Here is a 20,815-nt window from a genome sequence, read left to right as displayed (position 1 = left end):
AAGACCATGAATGGTCCTGAATGCCTGTTTGGAAAAAAGCAAAAAACATCACCACCAAAGCCTTTAGATGCTTGAGGAGAAAGGTGGTATGACAAGATCTACATTTAAGAAGAACACTCCAACAGCTAGGCGTAAAATGGAGTGAGAGTAGATGCAGGGAAGATGTCCTATGATTGGTCATTTGACTGCATGGAAGAAAAACTGCACCCTGGTTGGCAATGTTTGTTCTTGCAAAAACTAGGAATCGAGAGAGAGGCAACAGAATATGAGATTCTGTTTTAGCTGAACATCTGAAAAAAGAGCATGTCTAGTGGCAGCGTTTAGAAGATGCTGGGGATGTAATGATCCACCACGACTCTGGCAACAGAAAACGAGCAATGAGGGTCAGAAAAAAGCAGAATTGTCCATAGTCTAGTAAGCAGACAGACAGCTCTACACTTTCTATGTCTTCCAAAAGCACAGACAATGGGATCCTATGGGTGGCATACCAATGGCAAACAGCTTCTTCAGTGAAGTGCCCTTAAAGATATAGAACATATTGCATAGTAGTTAAGGGCATAGGTTCTGGAGACAGACTTCCAGTGTTCGAATTCTGATTCCGCTATTTAGTAATTGTGTGGCCTGGTAGATAGGTTACTTAAACTCTGTGTCTCAGTTTTCCTACCCTTAAAATAGAAATAATACTACCTACTTCATAGGAGTGCTGTGAAAGTTGATGAGTTCATACATATAAAGTATTTATAACATGGCCTGGTTCATGTAGGTACTCAATAAATGTTAGCAATTATTATCATGTGTATACATGCAGGACACACTTACTTGTGCTATGTTCAACAACACTCAAAGACATTAGTGCTATATCCAAGGGATGGGGATCAGTGTAGTTTAGCAGACCAAAGGGCATCTGCAGTATACTGTCCTGCATAGACAGTATGCCTTAACTATTACACATAATGAGTACCTTAAGTCTTTTTTGGAAAAAGACAGATATGAGTAAGTTTTTAAATTTGTAGATATTCTTAGTGATCCCCTTACATAAGCTAGTACAAGCCAGCTCCAGCACACCACTGGCTGGTGTATACAAACCCTCATGCCCCCATCCATAAGACCTGGCTTCATGACCCTACAACATACTCAGAGATATACTGAAGGGAAAAATCCATCAGACAACCAACTTCACCTCCTTGAACAGCCAGATCCTAGCAATCTACTCCCCCTCTAATTTCTCTCGGCCTCAAAGAACATAGGGAAAAAATGATTGTTTTGAGATGAAAGACTTTTTCTTTCTCCAACCAGAAAATGCCAAATTTTTAAAAAAGTCCTAATATGCTCCTTTTCATTTATATTTAGAGTGCTTGTTCCCAGAAAGAGGAATGGGGTGAGGGGTGTTAGCTAGAGCTTTCAACTGCATGAAAATTTGTCACCTAAAACCAAGTTTAATATGTAGCTTCCAATCAATCCAGAGCCCGGTTATTCCAGTTCCCCTCCCTCTAACCCTGACCCATTCCCCCAAGTTCCCTCCTGCATTTTTTTAAGTGTCAAATTCCATTCAAGTTTAAAGAATGATAAAAAAGGGCTTTATATCATCCTCTTTTCCTTTTTGCTAGCAAGGAATAATATAAGAATAGCTTTACCTTAAGATATGTTAAAGTATAAAGATATCATCTTAAATAAGGATAAATTCTAATTACATGGTCTCTGAGACAATATATCCATTACCATCTTTCCAAAAGTCTCATAAATGGGTTCTCATAAAACTGGCCCTATCTCTGGTTCATTTTCTTGACAATGTTCTCAAATATTCATTGTCAAACGCTGAAGAAGAGTTGTCTACAGTGCAAGCATCCAATCATTTCCCCAGTATATGGCACAGTCTCTAATAAATTCAGAGCTAAGAATGACGGCTTCAAGAATGTTTCCTAAAGAGGTTTTTAAAACTGTTTACCAGAGAACTGCTACAAGCTCCTTAAGTATCTGGGCTCATCTGCTGAAGTTATAACAGTTTTAAACAGTAGTCCCTTCTTCAGTGGGGCAGAAAATATGTTTTTCCCCTTTAAACTATTGAATTTAAAATTGAGAAACCATTTAGAAATTTAAAAAGATGAGAAAGCTGGTCTATTTTATTTAGATAGGTAGATAAGATAAACAAAAAGAAAAGTATGAAACTGAGTTAGCTGTCTATTTTTTCTGTTGATCTGGATAAAATATGCAAATTTGAAAACGTGGCACTTCGCATTCATGGCCACTATATTTTAAAATACACATACTTTTATGAAAACAGCTGTATATGTTTATTGGACAGAATATTAAAAACAAATTAGCTTGCTTTAGAAGGAAAATATTTCACATTAACCTATTTGATTGAACATTTTAATTCCCCCAAATTTCACAAGGCTCTACCTTCATTCATATTGATGTATAAATTAATCAAAAGACTAATGTTTCTTTATATATCTGTAAAATTAATCTGGAAAGCACTCACATATTAAAATAAAATAGTTAAAATAGTTTGGAAAAAATCTCTAGAGTTCTATCAAATAAGACTTTTTTTTTTTTTTAGTAAATGAATATATTTAGTTTTCTTGACTAGTAGCTTAAGTCAAATTTACCCTGGATCCATCAACTGAGGGGCAGCCCAGTGTATGGGGGAGAAAAAGCACAGATTCTTGAATCAGATCATCTAACCTATGAGCTCTGGCTCTGCCACTCGTTAGATGTGAGACTTCGGGCCAGTTACTTATTCTGGAAGTCTCAGTTTTCTTACCTCTGAAATGGATATCATAATGCCATTGCCCTCACACTAGGTTGTCATGAGGATAAACTGATCAAGTATATGTGAAATCACTGCATAAATATTTTACACCACATCCACTATCAGCCAATAACCGACAACTGTACTGTAATTAGAAGTTATTTTTAATAGACTAAAACCATAAGGAAATTAAACATGTATTCATTCATGGCATGCGAATAAAATTCAGTCATAAAAGGCACCTAGTTGGGTTTGACATCATTCATTAGGTCACCCTGGAATTGAGAGATGGCAAGGAGATAATATCACTATCTTTTTAACATAAACCCTTTTATTAGCACCGAGAAGTTCTTCCCAGATATAGTAATCCAGTAGCATAACAAAGCCCAACATTTTTCACTGCCAGCAATTTAAACCGGTTTAAATTCTCATGAGAAGCCTCTATTTATTGAACCAAGCAATATTTTCCATGAAAATATATCTATTTGCTTTTGTAGTAGAGAAAACAAGATAGTCTCTGTTTTTAATCCAAAGACAAAAAGCACAAGAACTTCTCACATTAAAAATGTACAGAGATGGCTCTTCTAGAGTCAAGCATGCATCGGGGTATGGAGAAAACATCCAACAAGCACAACTCTCCAACACTTAGTGAAACAAACCAAACACTACCCAAAGAAGAAACTGAAGCTATAAATTCAAATAAATGGGCTGCAGGGAGACTACACAAACCTGCTGTTGCTTTAATTGCAGACAATTCAATTCAGCAGCTGTTGGTCCAGGCACTAAGGTTCACTGTATGCTCTTCAGCGTAACCTTGAAATACTGTCACTCACTCACTTCTCCACATCATCTGCATGCTGTCCAATTAATGAGGAGCGAAATCAACTGTCAAACCACTCATCAAAACAGAACATGATCTTTAGCTCTTAAGCATAGGAGCACAGTATTTTAAGGACAATAAAGCATGGATGGAGGTGAAAGTCCTTGACCATAAATGATACTTAAACTTATCAAAACATATAGTTGTAGGAACTAAGCTTCTGTTCTGTTCAGCAGGAAACTGAAACTTTCTCGAGGTTTTTTTTGTCTAACTGCTTTATGTCTAACTGCTGTATAAGAAGCCTTTTTAAACAACATTCACCAATGTCTGATCAGTCTTCAAGTTCTTCATTATTACGGACCCATGTTTCTGAAAGCTTAAGAAAATACTTAAGGAACACTTCCGGTGCAATGATATTTTACAATACAAAATGATTTGCCGCTGGCATATTTAGCCTTGCTGTTTCCAGCACTTTTTTTCCTACCAGGAGAACAACAATAATATATAATGTTCATCAATCTGAGTTAAATAATGAAATAAAAATAAGTTTACCAAAATAAATGTGTTCTGGAATGCTTCCTATTTGAAGTTTCCCTTCTCTTAACTATATCCCAAATCTAGACAACCAATTAACAAATATGAGAGTTAAAAACTCAAGAGAAACACAACACACTAAGTGTTTAAAAATTGCTTCTTGCTTCCAAAGCACTGTGTCTTCTGTGAAAACACTCTAGGCTATATCGCATACTACCAGTTGCAGATGTAAGACTTGAGAAATTCAGCACAAGAATACAGCAGAGAAGCATGCACAATTAAGGGATCAGGACTCCCAATTTAACAGAAAACCCAGATTTTACATAGCAATCTGCTATAAACATTATAGCAAGGAGCAGGCATGTTTCATGCAGCTATTTTGTTTAGCTCATTAGAACCTTATTTGTCCTTCAGTACAGTTGAACTGGAGGCAAAATAAGAGAGGAATGCACTTTGAAACAAAAGGGAAATTTCAGATAAAATAAAACATACTATACCTGTATATTGTACCAGGAACATCGTGACACTCTTCAGGGAACTGTTTCACGTTGTATCCTACTGTGAGTTATTCTCCCCTTTCCCTCTTTTCTCCACAAAAAGAAAAGCCAAAGCACCCCAAACCCCACTACACACTACCCCTAACCCAACGCCCCATTGAGGAAAAAAAACCAGTTACAATTCAGCTTAGATCCGATGCTTCTGTTTAGCTCAGCTCCAGCCGAGCAACTGAGCTCTAGCAACGGAGCATAGGGAGGTGGATTCTGATGCCAGTAGCACTTCCATCCACTTCACTTACACAAAAGCAGGCAGTGGAAAATCCAGGAGCCTTGAAGACAAGGGCTGGAACTGGCTTTTATGAATTGCTATTACTGCATGTGTCACCATCCATCTCCAATGACGGACACTTACAGGCTGAATTGGGAGTGGAGGGGGTGGGGAGGAGGAGGTTGGAGAGCAGGTGGAGAAGCAATTAGCAGTATGTTCATTGGAGAATTCGTTCGGGATTTCATACATCAGTGCCTAAAGAAACAGCATGCAGTTGACAAATCAGAACTTTATGATTTGCATGCCTTAGAAGAAATCTTAGCTCATAGCTCCAAACGAAATAATGTTTCCCCACTCTTATAGAGCATGAAAAGTCACCCCTCTGCTTTCTCTTTCCTCTAGCTACTCTTGTTCCTCAGAAATCAACATTCAAAATGAAGATTTGCTAATTTCCCCTAAAGAATTGTATTTAAATGGCTGGAAGCAAAGGAAGTATGAAGAAATTAAATTATATCGAACACGACATCTCTTAACAAAAAGGCAAGAGGCTAATTATTTTAAGCCAACTTTTCATCCCTAGTCCCATTCCCCAGGTGCAGCTTTCACACCTATAATCACTAGATCACACAACTTTTGTGCATATATTTAACACTGGAAAACAATCTATGTATACCTAAAAATATTTCAGTTAAAGTCAAGATGAAAAGCTAAGAGCTATATGCAAGCCTCTCTCCATAGATGACCTTAAGAAGGCACTTTGCCTATAAGTGCTTCAGTTTTACTCATCTGCTAAACTGAAGCACATTTTTTAGACCAATTTGAAGATTAATCATGAGTAGGAACAAAAAGGAGATAGTCGCTTAGAAAGGAAACATGACACAACTGAAGGAATACTGGGCCTGGGTATCAGGAAACCTGGATTTAGGCTCCAGTTCTACAACTTTCTAGCTGTGTTACCTTGGACAAGTCATTTAACTTCTCTGAGCTTAAGTTCCCTTGTTTATAAATTTGACACAGTAGTACCTATCCTGACAGCTTCACAGGATTGCTATGAAGAGCTAATGAGATAATAGATATGAAAACCCTTTTGTAAATTGTAAAAGACTATAAAATTGTATGGAATTATTATTATTATACTCTGGAACAAATTCTGCCTAAATGGCTGAAGTCAGGCACCTCTATCACATAAGAAAAATAAAAAGAAAGAGCCAATATAATTTCATGAAAAGAATTCTCAATTCTTCCAATTTTAAAGTTGGAAGGAAGCACTGTTTGCTCTTAAAGTGCCACAGAGGGGAAACTGTTTTAAAGGAAAAATTTGAAATCTGATACATAATACATCAAAGTTTATTAAAGAAACTGAAGCCCTCTAATTCCTTCTTTCCTTTCTGGAAAGTCAGTTCATTTGTTTTCGTATGGTCTAATATTATGTCCCATCTAGAATGCAAGCTACAGGACAATGAGCATCACCTTCTGTTAAATCTTTCTATTAACCTGGTATATCCTCACTGCCCAGTGTGTGTGGAAGGGTTCAGGTTGATCAGCTAAGTCTAAATCCACAAGGTAAAAATCCAAAGTCATGTTTTATGAGGCTCCAGGCTGCCTTGATACTATATATACAGTGACCAGCTGGCTTAAGCTTGGACACAATTTTAGCACATGAAGTCCTGGGGTGGCCACACCTGGGGCACTAAATGATCCAGGCAATGTTTGGGGACCTATGGTTCAGCCAAATCCCATATGTCCTGATTTCCATCTGTATGTTGGTTACCCAAGTGTATGTCTGTCCACATGGGCCAAATCTGAAGCAGCCAAAAAAAAGTGGGAGCTATAGCAGAAATGTCAGATGTCAGCTCCCCTTGGCCCCCTCTAATGCCATCTGTGTCCTCAAATAAGTGCTGAGCCCACTTCCTGAGAGAAGAAAGAAAACTTTCTCTAATTGATCCCTTTGAATGCCATTGCCAATACTGTAAATGCCAGTAAAATATGTATGCAAAATCTATGTTAAGTCAATGGGGAAAATGGATAATATGAATCACAAAGAGTTGGGTGACTGGTAGCTAAGAGGGAGTGAACTATTAAACGGGGGAAGGGGAGGACAGGGTTGGGAGGGGAGGAGAGAAGAAGGGGGCCAAGAGAGGAGGTAAGGAGAGCAAATGAATCTAAAGTGAGAGTTTTTTTTTTTTTTTTCCTAAGCAGAAACATACTAGCTGGAATCACACAAAACCTCACCTCCTAGAAAGTGCTTGCCTTTTGAGGTATTGGGAATAGCCTTTTTACCACCACAGCTGCTATCCTAGCCTTCCAAATGCTTAGGTAAACAGTCAACAGCTTGAAAAAGCACTGACAGCCCTAGCACCAGAACTCACTTTCACTTGGCATGTGGAAAGTCAGGTAGGTGGGATACAGTTCTCCAGAGGCCTCATCACTGCAACCCCCCACCCCCACCCCACCACAGACTTACCTGTGGCATGGCTGGCCACCAACAAAAGTATCGGCCCAATTTCAGGTTTGGCAAAGGAGGCTTGCCTGAGATTTTTTAAACCACACTGGTAAGAAAGGAACAAAGGCTGTATTTCAGAATCAGGCTGTTCTGCCTTTGGGCATTGCAACTGAACTCTTCCACACATTTAAGCTTGAAATTCATACTCCCCAAGTTCCTCAGTAGGGCGATTCAAAGTAAGGGAAAAGTACAGGGAAGATAATTTTTTTGTTAGGTTCTTTCTCACAGTGAGAAGATGAGGATAATATCAAGAACATGACCGACAAAAGGCAATGAAGTAGGAGGCAGCAGTTTCAACCCAGATTAACAAGAATGGAAATGAAAGCATCAGAGCATCCTGATAAAAACAAACACACAAACATATACACCAAGAACCTTTGCAATGTTTCCATTATCTTGATTTGAAGCTCCAGAACATAAGCACTAATGGTTCCCTAATCCACCCAAGCTGCCTCTCAGCAGCCATCACTAAGTCTGACTGACCTTTTCAAATGAATTCCCACTGTTAACCACCTTAGATTCTGAATATTTTTGTAAAAACAAAAATCCCAGGGGAAGATTTCAAAGAACCAAGAACTTGAATCAAACCATGAGCCTAAAACAGGGAAAAACAACACTAATTTGCTAAACCCCAAACAAAATAGAAATGCTAACAGTTTGAAAGCAGCAACTAATAAGCTGACTTGAACCAGAAAAAAAAAAAAAATGCTTTCTGAATCAATCGAACTTGTAACAAACCCCAAGAGTCCAATCAGTTCACAAATTCCTGCAAAGAGCGCACACATCAAGACTTGGTTTCACCTGCCTAAGAACCCACAGAGGAACCATAAAATTAACACTGGATAAGAAGTTGGGAGAACTGGGTTCTCCAGATTTTTCTACTGTTGACCTTGGTCAAATCACTTATACTCTTTCGGTCTCAGCTTGCTTGCTTTGGAATGGCTGGGGCTGTGGTTACCAATATCCCAGGTCGAATAGTCTATGCCAATTGTGAAATTTACTCTAGTGACAAAATAGAAAACAATTGTCACAGTTTGGCCCTAAATTTCCGGGAAGGAGGGAGGTGGACCACTCCAACTCTCCTCAGGTTTCTGTTTCTAGCTTATTTTGAAATATGCTGAGAGAAGAGTTAAGCAACTGTGCTTGCATGGCCTTGGGAATAGTCAGCCTAATATTCCTCTTCAGAATGTTTCTTTTCAAAAAATGTTCTAGGAGCAGTTTGTTTTCTTCAAATGAAAGCTACAGGTGAGTTGTCTGGCCCAAAACGGGAAAAAGGAAAGAAAGTAATCTAGAATACGCTGAGCACCTATTGAATGCCAGACAAGACATGAATACTTTACATGATTTTTTAAATTAGACCTCACAACACAGCTATATGCTAAACATTATTATCTTCATTTTATAGGTAAGGAAACTGAGGCTTACCGATGTTAAGTGACTTGCTTACACTCACTCAACTGGTAAGTGATAAAACTGGGATTTGAACTCAAGCAATTTGAATCCATTACTACACTAACATTGCAATGATTAAAGCCTGAATGACTAAATTCCTTCTGAATTTAGTGATTCATTTGGGCTTGCTTAGGGAATAAATCACATGCTGAGTCAATACAGTGAAAACAAACTTCCTTGCATGTGCACTGGGTTGACAATTGTTTAAAATTTCATCAGACAATGTGGTTAAGACCACTGGGCTCTGGAGTAAAACAAACTTCAGTTGCTTGAATTCTGGCTTATGGGCAAGGTACTTAACCATGCTGAGTCTCAAGTTTTCTCTTCTGACAAATGGGAAAAGAAGAAGTATCTACCTGATTGAGTTGTTGGGAAGCATTAATGATATGATAGCAGCTAGCACAGCGCTTGGCACAAAATTGTTCAATAAATGCATATCAGAGCTATCCTTGTACTCATAAGCAACAGAGCAAGAAAGGAAAGGTTATAAAGAAAAAGAAAACCAGGATTCATTGAACTCAAGTGCTCCTTGGCCTGTAGAACAGACTTAGCGTGAAAGAAGTTTTCAGTGGCCCACCCATACCCTCTAAAACTAAGCTGCATCTTGTAGATTAGCATATTCATGAGGCAACATGAATATACTAATTGGTGGTGCCTAAGTAGTAGCAAGAAGACTTGTCATGCGGTCTGCTGAGCAGCAATTGTCCCTCGTTTCCTGGAACCTATCCTTCTAAAGAGAGGGTTGGAAAGTAGCAGATAGAAGTATTGCTGGAAGTACCAGGTGGGCTAAGGCCCCTTTCTTCCCCCAATTCTTTAAGCCCTAGCTTCTCTCTTACCCATTCACTTGTGGCCCACTTCCCATATACTCCTCTCCTCCCACAGTTTATTCTAGTTTTATTGTGATTCTTTCCTTGGCTCTAGTTCTGTCTCTGTACATCAGCATCAAGTGGTATTTATGGAATGTGTGTCTGGCACTGCACTAGGTGAAGTGGAGGGACATCCAAAAGTTAATTGAAGAGACACGTGTTCCATGGCCAAATAGATCGAAGATATACAGGTAGACTGGAGTTTAGGCAATATAGTAAATGCAGATATAACAAGATGATCTGGTTGATTTCAGAGCACAGAGTAGTTTGTTCATCCAGTCAGTGATATACATACTGAAGAATTAAGAAAAAAATGTACAGTTGTCTGTAACTTAATTTGAAATGCATAAAAAGATGTATAAATGGATGGATAGGTGATAAAGCAAATAAAACAAAGTGTTAATTATAGAATCTAAGTGGTGGATATAGGGGTATTTACTATACAATTCTTTAACGGTCTCTATATATTAAATTTTTTCACCATAAGAGGTTGAGGATAAAGGAGAAGGATAAGGGGTATAGCTTTCTCAACTTCAAATGTTTCAGAACAAAATATCGTATTTATATAAAGAAGCATAGGGGCGTCTGGGTGGCTCAGTCGGTTGAGGGACCAACTCTTGATCTCGGCTCAGGTCATGATCTCAGGGTCTTGGGATTGAGCTCAGCATTGGGCTCCGTGCTCAGCAGGAAGTCTACTTGAAATTTTCTCTCCCTCTCCCTCTGCCCCTCCCCCCTCTCAAAATAAATAAATAAATATTTTTTAAAAAGTTTTTAAAAAAAGCATAAATCAAAATAGGACAAAATGTTAAAAATTGGTGAATCTGAGTGAATGGCATGACAGTCCCATATGATTCGTGAAATTTTTATTTAAAATGATTTCAAAATAGAAAGTTAAAAGATAATTTGTTGAATGCTCACCCCTTTTACCTAATGTCTCAGTTGCCATTTTTAGTAGAGAGGATATTGGGTCAATAGTAGTAGAGAAATTGGAAAGGGGGGGGCAATAATCAACCCATAGATATACCTTGGGTGCCTACTATATGCAAGACACTATGCTAGGCACTGTAGAGGATTCAAAGACACAAAAAACACAGTCCCTGCCCTAAGAGGGCTCACAGTGCAGGTGAGGGCATACCAAAGCAGTGTCTGAAAGGGTAACTGGCTGGAGCAGAGAAATTCCATGAGAGAAGCATGAAGATTGGAAAGGTAGATTGGAGCCAGACTGCAGAAAGTACCAAAGGCCATGCTAAGGAGTTTGGACTTCATCCTATGGATAATGGGAAGCCATTTACAGTATCTGAGTTGGAGAAAGAACATGTTCTAAACCAATGGGCTAGACAGTATAATCTGTTGGAGCACAGGTACCTTCAACATGTATTTGTTTTATATTCATATACTTCTGGCCCTTCTGTCTACTTCCCATATCTGGATGTGGCCTTTAAGGTTTCTCAACATTCTGGATGCTGCCCATTTTTAAAACAGCCACTTTATGTCATCTTTCCAGCCTCTGTCCCTTTCCCTCCCCCAGCCCCCAAGAGGAGCTGCCCAGCACTCAGCTCAGCCCTGCTGACTCAGTAAGCAATAAATAAGCCTCATGCAGTTTTTTAAACCAAGTTGCTAAGCTTTGAATCTCTGATTTCCTTCATGGTAATCAAGCCCCAATTACTACTGAGATCATTGATTTGAGTTGAAAAAATGAATATTCAGCTAAGCAACATGTGAAGGAGTTACAGGAAGGTATGTCCAATGTGTAGAAGGAAACAACTGTTCAAAGTGATTTTTGGATATTGAAGGAAAACCTAATGGAGATGACACTGCTGAATAGCAGCAAGTGATTAGGGTCAGACCTCTCAAAGACTGCCAAACTAAAAGGTGGACGTTTTCTGTCTCTAGTTTACCACCCCACCCCCAGCCCATCCTCCAATCCAGTCATGTCACTCCCACATTTAAAACCCTGTGCTGGCTCACCCCTGCCCAGCTCCTTAGCAAGCAGACTTCCTTCACCAACTGGCCACAAAAGATACCTTTCCAGATTCTTATCCTGTCCCCCACCCAACTCCCAGTGATTCACACACAATATCTTAACTTTTTCTAAACTATCCATTCTGACACATGTGACTGCTTTGCATGTGTTTGGTGGTCCCCCTGCCCACCTTGCCCACCACCTCTTTTTCTACCTGGATTCTAGGCAATGCCCACTTATCCTTTGTGATTCAGCATAGTTAGACTCTGGTCTGTGTTACCCACCTCTAGCAGTTATTCCCTCCATCATGTTTCCAGGGCACCTTATATATACCTCCTTCTCTGAAGTAATATATATTTCCCATTGTAACATAATTATTGGTTTGGGTGTCTATCCCCATCCCCCTCCTCCCACCCCCACTTAACTGTGAGCTCTTTAAGGGCAGGCAGGGACTACTTCTAATTCATCACTATTCCTAGTGCTTACCATAGGTTCTGGTCCTGTATACGTGCTCAAATGTCTATTGAATAAATGAGCTTGAATATCAAGTGATCCTTGAATTCAAACTCAGCATCTCTTGAAAGGTAAAAATTAGGATATTATGTGACCAAAGTAATCCTAGTGAAGTATGTTTGAGGACTTGACTGAAGGAGAAATGATGGGAGGACATATTATGGGGTCTTACTGTGGGACAGTTTCTACCCCAGGAAGCTCTTACTGGCAGTTGTTGCTGGCTAAAAAGAAGAGCAGCTGGAGCGGCCAACAAGGGCCCTTACTGGGGATTTCCCCATCGTTATCTTTCACAGTTCAGCACTGAATGAAGTAAAGTTGTTTACATAACATTCTCCACACAGTGTTTTGATTCTTCTGAATTACAGCCAAACTTTCATTTGTGCTCTGCCTACAGATACATTTGGACCAGACTTGTTAACGGGTAGTCACTGAAAGTTCTCCAGTTCACATTCTCACCTGCCATTATTACACCAAGGAACATTTTGTGGGGAAGGGACGACTGAAAATCTGAGAGCCAAAAAGGGGGATGGGGAGAGCTAATAAAAATGACCTTTTATTTTTCTCCTAGATTGCCAATATATTTCACAGCACCTCCCTCCTGCATTGGTTTATACCGTGTATCTGTAAAGGCAAAAAAAGAAAATGAAGACTTTAGCAAAACTTGACGCTTGTAGGCAAGGAAAAGAAGAAGCAACACTGAGGCCTGGAATATAAATCTTTAGACATATGATCTGTTGCCACTTCTGGAAAGTAAACATTTCAGCTATTTTAAACAAATAGCGAAAGCAATTAGCCCCTTCTGTAGACTAAACTGAGGTGTATGCTGAATTAAAAAAAAAAAAAAACTGAGTCTGTTTTGATCTTCAAAAATGTCAAACTGGTAAACATTTGCTTTTTTTGTACATATAAATCTATGAGCCAAGCCTAGCTTGAGGAAGATTTAAGAGACATAAAATTTGTCTGAGGTGTCTGCCAAATCTCTGCAGCAGAGAGAAACCCTGGAAAAGCTGACATAGTCATAACTCTCACATCACTAGCAGGCTTGTGCAGGGCTGGACGTACACAAAGTCACTGTTCCTTCTCTCAAACTGTTTGTAAACAGAGAAGTAGATCATTTGCTTAGCAGCTATCTGGTAGCTCATTTTTGCCTATATATCCCACAGAGGAAAGAGGAAAAAAAAAAAGAGTAAGTCCCTACTGGCACATATTCCTATTTTCAGCTGGGTAGATTTTCATTTATAAGATGGGCCTGCTTGTTAAAATCTTCTCTGTCATTTGCTCTCGCACACTCATTCTTGTGTGTACACTATATCAATCTCTGTCTCTGCCTCTCTGGAAGGCATTAAAAGAGGGTATTTGTAAGTATCTAGTGCAGTGTCTAACAGAATGCTTTGCACATAATAAGCCCACAATAATTCATCAAATGAATTGAAACTCTATCTGTAATTTCTGTATTCAACTTATTTGATCATGGAACAAGAGAATTATAGATTCTTTCTCTTGGAGTATTTAAAAGCGACAATTCCTTACAAAGTAATATCATTTTATTCAGACAATTCATGCTTAGGACTTCTGTCCTTTAAAAGCATCCATTTTTGCACAATGGGTATTATTTGTAAGGCAAATGAAGGAAAGACCACGCTGCAGGATCCTGAATGACAATACGAACATGGATACATTTTGTAGAGAAAATCAGATATCCCATATTCACCTGATTGTATGTCGTTATGGTAATCCACTACATATGTCTAAGATCACTTAACAATGCAGGAATATAGTGCACGCATGGGCTGCATTCTGTAAATAGGATTAACAGTTGAATTCAACCAAAGTCTTCCCTGGGGAGAGATCGCTGGAAAATACATCTACATGACATTTAAAAAAATAAATTAACCAATGACATTGGCTCCCATGAGACACATTGTTTCTTGTACATTCAATTCTATCACAGTTTTCTGTAGCTCTCTGCTGACATCCCCATCCCAAAAGACATAGAATTTCAAAACAGGAAGAAAAACAGAGCAACTGGAGCTCTTCTGTCTCTCCTGCATGAAGTGTTATGTACACAAAGGAAAGATTTCTGTAAATTAGCACAATGTGAACTGTGACATGGTGAGATCATGTCAGTCTGTACTGTTCTTGTTATGCTGTGGTCACATATAACTTGCCCAAGGGAATGAACAAAGTCTGTGCGTATACTAAGATTGGCAAGGGCTGCAGGAAAATGAAGAGAGCTGTGTTATAGCAGGAGGTTTCGATTTTTTCCTTTAAAAAAATGTTCTTTATGATGATTTTTCTTCCCACTTTTATGTATTTAATTTTCCTCATCTGTAAAATAGGGGTAACTATTGCATGTATTTAATATTTTTACTGAGGATGAAATGAAATCCTGGCACACAACAGTTAACCCATATAGTCCACATCAACATTTGGCTAGCATTAACTAAATACCTATTATATGCCAGGCACTGGCCTTAGACACCAAGAAAAAGTAAATCATAGGAGGAAAAAGTGACACTGGGGAGAAAAGCAGGGAGCTGATTTTCAAAAGTTTTATAAGCCAATCTAAGAAATTTGGATTCTATCTTGAGGACAATGGGCAGCCTCTGAACTATTTTATATAGCGATGGATAGCATCAGATTTGCGATTTAGAAAAATCATTCTGTTAGCACTGGTGGAAAATGGATTGGAAGGTAAGCAGGTTGGAGACAGTAGTAATCCAGGCTAGAAGTTTTGTGTGTGTGTGTGTGTGTGTGTGTGTGTGTGTTGCAGGGTGTGTATGTGTGGGGGGGTGTGCCCCAAACTACGGCAATGATAATAGGGGTAGACATGGGAAAAACATTTTTAATAACTTTTAAAAAGTAACAAATATACTATTATAGATGATTAGAAAATAAAAAGATGCAAAACGTTAAAAAGAGAACTCACATTACCTTACCATTTACAGCAAACCATTATTGAATTTTTGTGTTTAACATTACAGGATAATGATAATTTCCAATGTATGCATGCATGGGGTGTCTGTGTGTGTGGCCACGTACATGTGTATGTGTGTGTGTTTAAACTGGAATTTGTCAGCTTCATAACCTGAATTTTCTCTTACTATATCACAAACAACTTTCAACATCATTAAATATTTTTTAGTAACATCAACTTAAATGGCTACTTAGTGAACTATTCTATAGATATACCATAATTGATTTAATCCAAATCTCTAGTATTGGGGACATTTAAAATGCTGTTTTTCTCTTTTTTTCCCCTGGGATAGACATCCTGAGAGCTAAAATTTTGGAAATACCACATCTACTTCCTCAGCATAGAGCCCCAGAAGTTGAAGTGGTAGACTGAAAGCTATGTCAATTTTAAGATTTTTGATATATACTGATAATTTCTCTCCAAATTACAGTCCCACTAGCAGCATTTATGAGTGAGAGACCCATTTGAGAGTGATTTCAAGGATGGAGTCAACTGGATTTGGTGGGTGGAGAGGAGGGATGGATCTTTGGCAGGGTATCGGGACAGGAACAATGTGAACTCTGTCAAGAGGAGCAAAGCAATGAGCAGGTCTAAGGAACAGGTGGCTGGGTGGATAATTGATGGGAATGAAAGAGGGAAGGGGACCACAGGAGAGTGGAGGAAAATGAAAAAAAAAAAAAAAGAAAGAAACCTCTAGTGAAGTTATGCATTCAGGTCACTTTAATTTACTGCTTTATTCAGCAAAAGCAGCTAATGTAGCAAAGAGCTAATCTTCTTGTAACATTTGGCACTATGGTACCAAAGTTCCGAGTTACATTCATATGAATATGTTTATCCATTGTTTTTCATCCAATAACCATTTATTAGGTATCTACCAAGTGCTAAGAGCTGCTCTAGATGCTCTGGGTATGGAGATAAATGAGACCTGGCCCCTGCCCTCAAGGAGCTCACAGTCTAGGGGAGAGCCAGACACATCCACAGACTGACACACTATAGTGTGGTGCAGCCCAGGACAGAGGTAAGTGCAGGGTTCCATGGAAGCCAGGAGCCTAACATTATTTCATGTATGCTTGCATGTGTTTGTGTGTGGTGGTGGGGGTGGGGAGAGTTGCAGGAAAGGCTTCAAAGAGATATTGATATTTGAACTGAGTCTTGAAGGAGGAGTTCCTCAGATGACTAAGGGTCACAGATCATACTCATATTCCTTACCAGTGCCTTGAATATTTGTGCCACTGCTGTCAAGGACACTCAGTAAGGCAGTGAAGATGCCTGTGTGTAATCCAAACCCATTCGTGAAAACAGCCTCCACTGATACCTTCATGTATATATGTCCATAGCCTGATTTGGGCAGTAATATGTGCATCTTAGAATATAAAGGATAACAGACAAGTGACATACAGACTTTTAAAAATAATTCTGATGGCATTGATAGAATAATAGTCACCTCTACCAAGTCCTACTAATTCTACCTCCTAAATGTTTCTTATATCTGTTCCCTCCTCTCATATGAAGCTCCTTTGGGTCCTCATTATCTCTAGCTTCCTAACTGGTCAGGCCCCACTCCAGTGCATCCTAAAGTAAAAACCTCATTATGGTGCTCCTCTTCTAAAATATTTTAATGTTTTTTATTGCCTACAACCACTATTTCCCAAATTTTATTTGAGTATTATCATATTCACATACCACATGTACTATTATTTACTTAATATTTGTCTTTAAATCAACATAAAACTTGTTCACTTTCTATTTTTACTAAGCCATTTCCTGCATAACTTTAGATTGATGACATAGTTCAGTTTTATCTTTTATGAGACACATCAGAATATATAATTACTAAAACTTAAAATGTTTGTGGGAATACAACATAACCACCACGGGCAGACACCCTACAGTGAAAAACAATGGCCTATGGGAGCACATCCAAATTTCTTTCTTTTTTAAAAAAATTATTATTATTATTATTATTATTATTATTATTATTATTATTAAGTAGGCTCCATGCCCAGCATAGAGCCCAAGGCAGGGCTTGAACTCACGACCCTGAGATCAAGACCTGAGCTGAGATCAGGACTCGGGACGCTTAACCAACTGAACCACCCAGGTGTCCTGAGCACATCCAAATTTCTTAGCACAGCATTCAAGGTACTTCACAAAAGAGCCCCAACCTATCTTTCCAGACTCTTCTACCATTACAAACCTTCCTTTCCCCAAACAATCTGTACCCTAGCCATGCTGAATTCCTAAATATTGAATGGACATGCTTTGCTCTTCTATAGCTACATGTCTTTCACAGACTGCTCTTTCTAATCTGGAATGCCTCCCCTCTACTGTTCTCTGCTTGGCAAACTCATTATCCTTCAAGACCTGTCAGGTTACCTCCTTACAGAAGCCTTCTCCCTGACTTTCCCTTACAGTTAGACACTCCTTCCTTTACCCTTCTAATAGCACTTTGTACCTGTCTCTGTTACACTACACTTTATCTCAGAATTATGGGCATACACCTCCCCAGCTAGACCTAGGGAGAGCTCACATCTCATACTCTGTTGCATTCTGAACACTCCATGTGAGCAAAGGTCACGGAGGAGACCTAGTGACCTAGGAAGTCACTTAAAACAAAAGCTACAATAAAACAAAACCTAAAGTACTGTCCAGGTCCAGGTAGCTTACATGTAAGACATGTTTTTTAAAGAGAATTTATCTGATTCAGAAATAGCCATACTGACTATAGTTTTGGCAGACACAATTAGCTACGGCTGCAATAGCAGTTAAGCTAATTTGGTTTTGGCAGTTACTTTACAGCATACACATACTGACATAGAAACTAAAAGTGAATCATTTGGGTTTCTGCCAGGATGATCAACTATACTTCACAATAATCTTTCCTTACCACAAATGGAAAGTCAAGAACAAAAGTGAACAGTGAGACTAGTAAACCATGGTGGAGAGAGCATGGGCTTTCAAGCCAGAGATCTATACATCCAAACCCCAACTCAACTCCTTACAATCCATGTGACTTTGGGTAAATTGTTTCACTTCTCTGCCTTTTAGTTTTCTCTTTTAGAAAACTGGGAAAAATATTACCTACTTCATAAGACTCTTAAGATACTGCAACAAAGTGCTTATGATAGTGCCTGGAACATTACATGGGCTCAATAAATAGTCATTATTGTTACCCAATGAAATGACTACAATTCAGATAATATGATGCATAAGGGCAGCAAATACATTTCTTAAGAAAATAAATTTACGGCACCAGGCTTTAAAATGACAACTATAGAGTGTAGCTAAGAATAGCCACTAACAAAACAGTCTATAAGACAAAGTTCTTCTTGGGTTTAAATTAAACTCACACCTGGAACATACCACCACACTTCTTTGTGTTCTCCAAGAAATGATCCCAAATCAGGTTCCCCTAGGATGAAAAAAAAAAAAAAACAAAAAATCACCCAATCTTAATTTTTTGTCTTTAGTTTTAGATATAGAATAATATCCAAACTATGTGGATGCTTTAAGGTATCTTGTTATTATGACCCCAAGCTTTCCAACACTATTTCTTTCCCAATCTCTCCTTGATGACACCTTTTATTCGAGTCAAGGCATACCCACCCTTCACAAAAGTGGTCCCTCTTCTATCTGCCCTTCTCAGATACCAATCCCGGTACCAGAAGGCATTTTCTCCCTCCTCTTTGCCCATTTCAAATCCTCTTTACTCCTCTGGAGCCGAAATTAAAATTCACCTCCTCCACAAAGCCTACCAGGATTAGTCTGGAAGACAGACAACAATGTCAAGCTACAGCACTTCCAGGGTTAGGCTTAACCTTCCATAGATCAACTCCCAACCACATCAGTATTACACACTTTTTGCATGCTTTTGTAATAATAAAATAATTGATACAGTCTGTTTCGCACAGTCTACTTTATTCCGCAGTCGGTGTGCCCCCTAAATCTTTGTATTAGTGCTGTTATCAGTCCGTGCTGGAAACCCCGAAAGCGCTCGGTTTTTAAAAGAGGTCTAACTTGCCTTTGACTCTCACCAGAACACTGCACTGAACCTTAACCACATATTTCTCAAAAGCGAAATTTCTTCTATCTACTGCTCCCCACGCCTTCTAGAAACTGAGGAGAAACCCTTTCCACTCCAAAGATCTGGTCAGGGAAGGGGCGGGTGGCTGGAAGGGCCAATAAAGAGTGGGCGGCGACCTTTATCCCACCAGCAAGGAAGCAAAAAGTGAAAATTTGGCAAAAAGTCACTCCCTGGGCGTGGCGGGGAATTCCCACGCCCCCAGAGGGAATTGGGGAGTGTGTGCATTGGGAGTGGTGTGTGTCCAAATCTGAAATGTAAATTGAGGGAAGAGAGGAAAGAGGTCACCCAACTCCTCCAAGTAGTAAAAAGGAGAGTCCAGACGCCGCCTAAGGAAGACCCCGGTCGAGAACCCTAACTTCAGATCCCTGAGGTGGCACCGGACGGGAGCGGGGAGAGACGATGGTGTTGTGAGGAGAAAAAGAGAGAGGGCGAGGCAGAAAAAGAAGAGAGGGCGCGCTCCCGAGGCTCGAAGCTCGAGGAAACTGGCGTGGAGAGCTCAAAAGCCCACCCCCGACTCCCAGGCCCGACACCCCCTCCCCGGCAGAGGCGGAGCTGGGCGGAGTTAGGCGCTGAAGACAGCGGCCCGGAAGCACCCTCCTCGCTAGGCCCCCTCCGTCCCACAGTCCCCAGCCATAGCCGCTCGGGCTTTCTGCCTCTCTGACCTCCAGCTCCCCGGCTACCGAAGGGCTACTCCTTATACAGCCGCGGAAAATCGGGCCGGCGTAACAGCTTCTGAGAGCACAGCGCACTCGCGGCGCCCCACGCCACGCAACTGTCTTCTCAACTCCCCGCCTTGCGCTAGCCGGCTTAGGCCCGGCACTTAGGCCCGGGGCTGCACTCTCACCCACATCGCGACTGCTTCAGCGTCTCCTATTGGTTACTGGTCACCAGGGAAGCCGGAGGCCCTATCCCTTGTCCTCATGGGAAATGTAGTTTTAGGCCGTTGGAGGCCGTTCTTCCTGGGGGGATCCAATATTGGCATTGGAGGAGAGACTCAAGTGAAGACAGAGGATTGTGGGAGATGAAGTCGAGGCACTTCTTTCTGTATACCCACAATTCCTACCTCCAGTCCGATCATCCCCCGAGTTCAGACGTGGGAGGGTATTGTGGGTGTTGTAGTTTGTAGTGTAGTGCCCTACAGAATCTCCCTTCTTGGGGTATGGGGTTGTGCTTGTGGGGGTAGATGAAGGTTCTAGATTTATTTTACTATTGGTTAAGCTATTAGCATTTTAGCGGAAGCACTTTATGTCGTGATTTAAAATTCTCATTGAGTTTTGATTGAAAAACTTAAAAAAATGTTATTTATGCTCTGATAAACTTAGAATAACTGGTCCTTTAAAACTGTCATAGTGTGTTCTGTGTGAACCATCTGCATTAGAATCACTTCAGAGGTTCTGGGGGAAATGTATACTTGCTCAGCAGGGAGCCTACTTCTCCCCTGCCTGCCGTTCCCCCTGCTTGTGTTTGCTCTCTGTCTCTCTTTGTCTCTCTCTCTCTCTGTGTCAAATAAATAAATAGAATCTTTTTTTTTTTTTTAAGATTTCATTTATTTATCTGACAGAGAGAGACACAGCGAGAGAGGGCAC

The 20,815-nt window shown here is 39.9% G+C and overlaps 1 protein-coding gene across 4 annotated transcripts in view; it reads right to left on the bottom strand.

Moving 5' to 3' along the window:
* The window catches only part of ENOX2 (ecto-NOX disulfide-thiol exchanger 2), a 285,542-nt gene extending 265,455 nt beyond the window's left edge, over positions 1 to 20,087 (bottom strand). For 2 of the 4 annotated variants that reach the window (XM_032428209.1, XM_032428210.1), the window contains exon 1: positions 4,604 to 4,980. In XM_032428209.1, the coding sequence (XP_032284100.1) occupies positions 4,604 to 4,625 (22 nt within the window). In that variant the 5' untranslated portion in view covers positions 4,626 to 4,980. Of the gene's footprint in view, positions 1 to 4,603; positions 4,981 to 18,497; positions 18,558 to 19,891 lie in introns of those variants that run through there. The other 2 variants (XM_032428212.1, XM_032428214.1) reach the window with 2 other exon arrangements.
* Positions 20,088 to 20,815: the final 728 nt, after the last annotated feature.

Source organism: Phoca vitulina, unplaced genomic scaffold, assembly GCF_004348235.1.
Source record: "Phoca vitulina isolate PV1807 unplaced genomic scaffold, GSC_HSeal_1.0 scaffold39, whole genome shotgun sequence".
NCBI classification, from domain to species: domain Eukaryota; kingdom Metazoa; phylum Chordata; class Mammalia; order Carnivora; family Phocidae; genus Phoca; species Phoca vitulina.
Note: the sequence above shows the minus strand (reverse complement) of the source record. Positions and strands in the feature narration are given on the sequence as shown.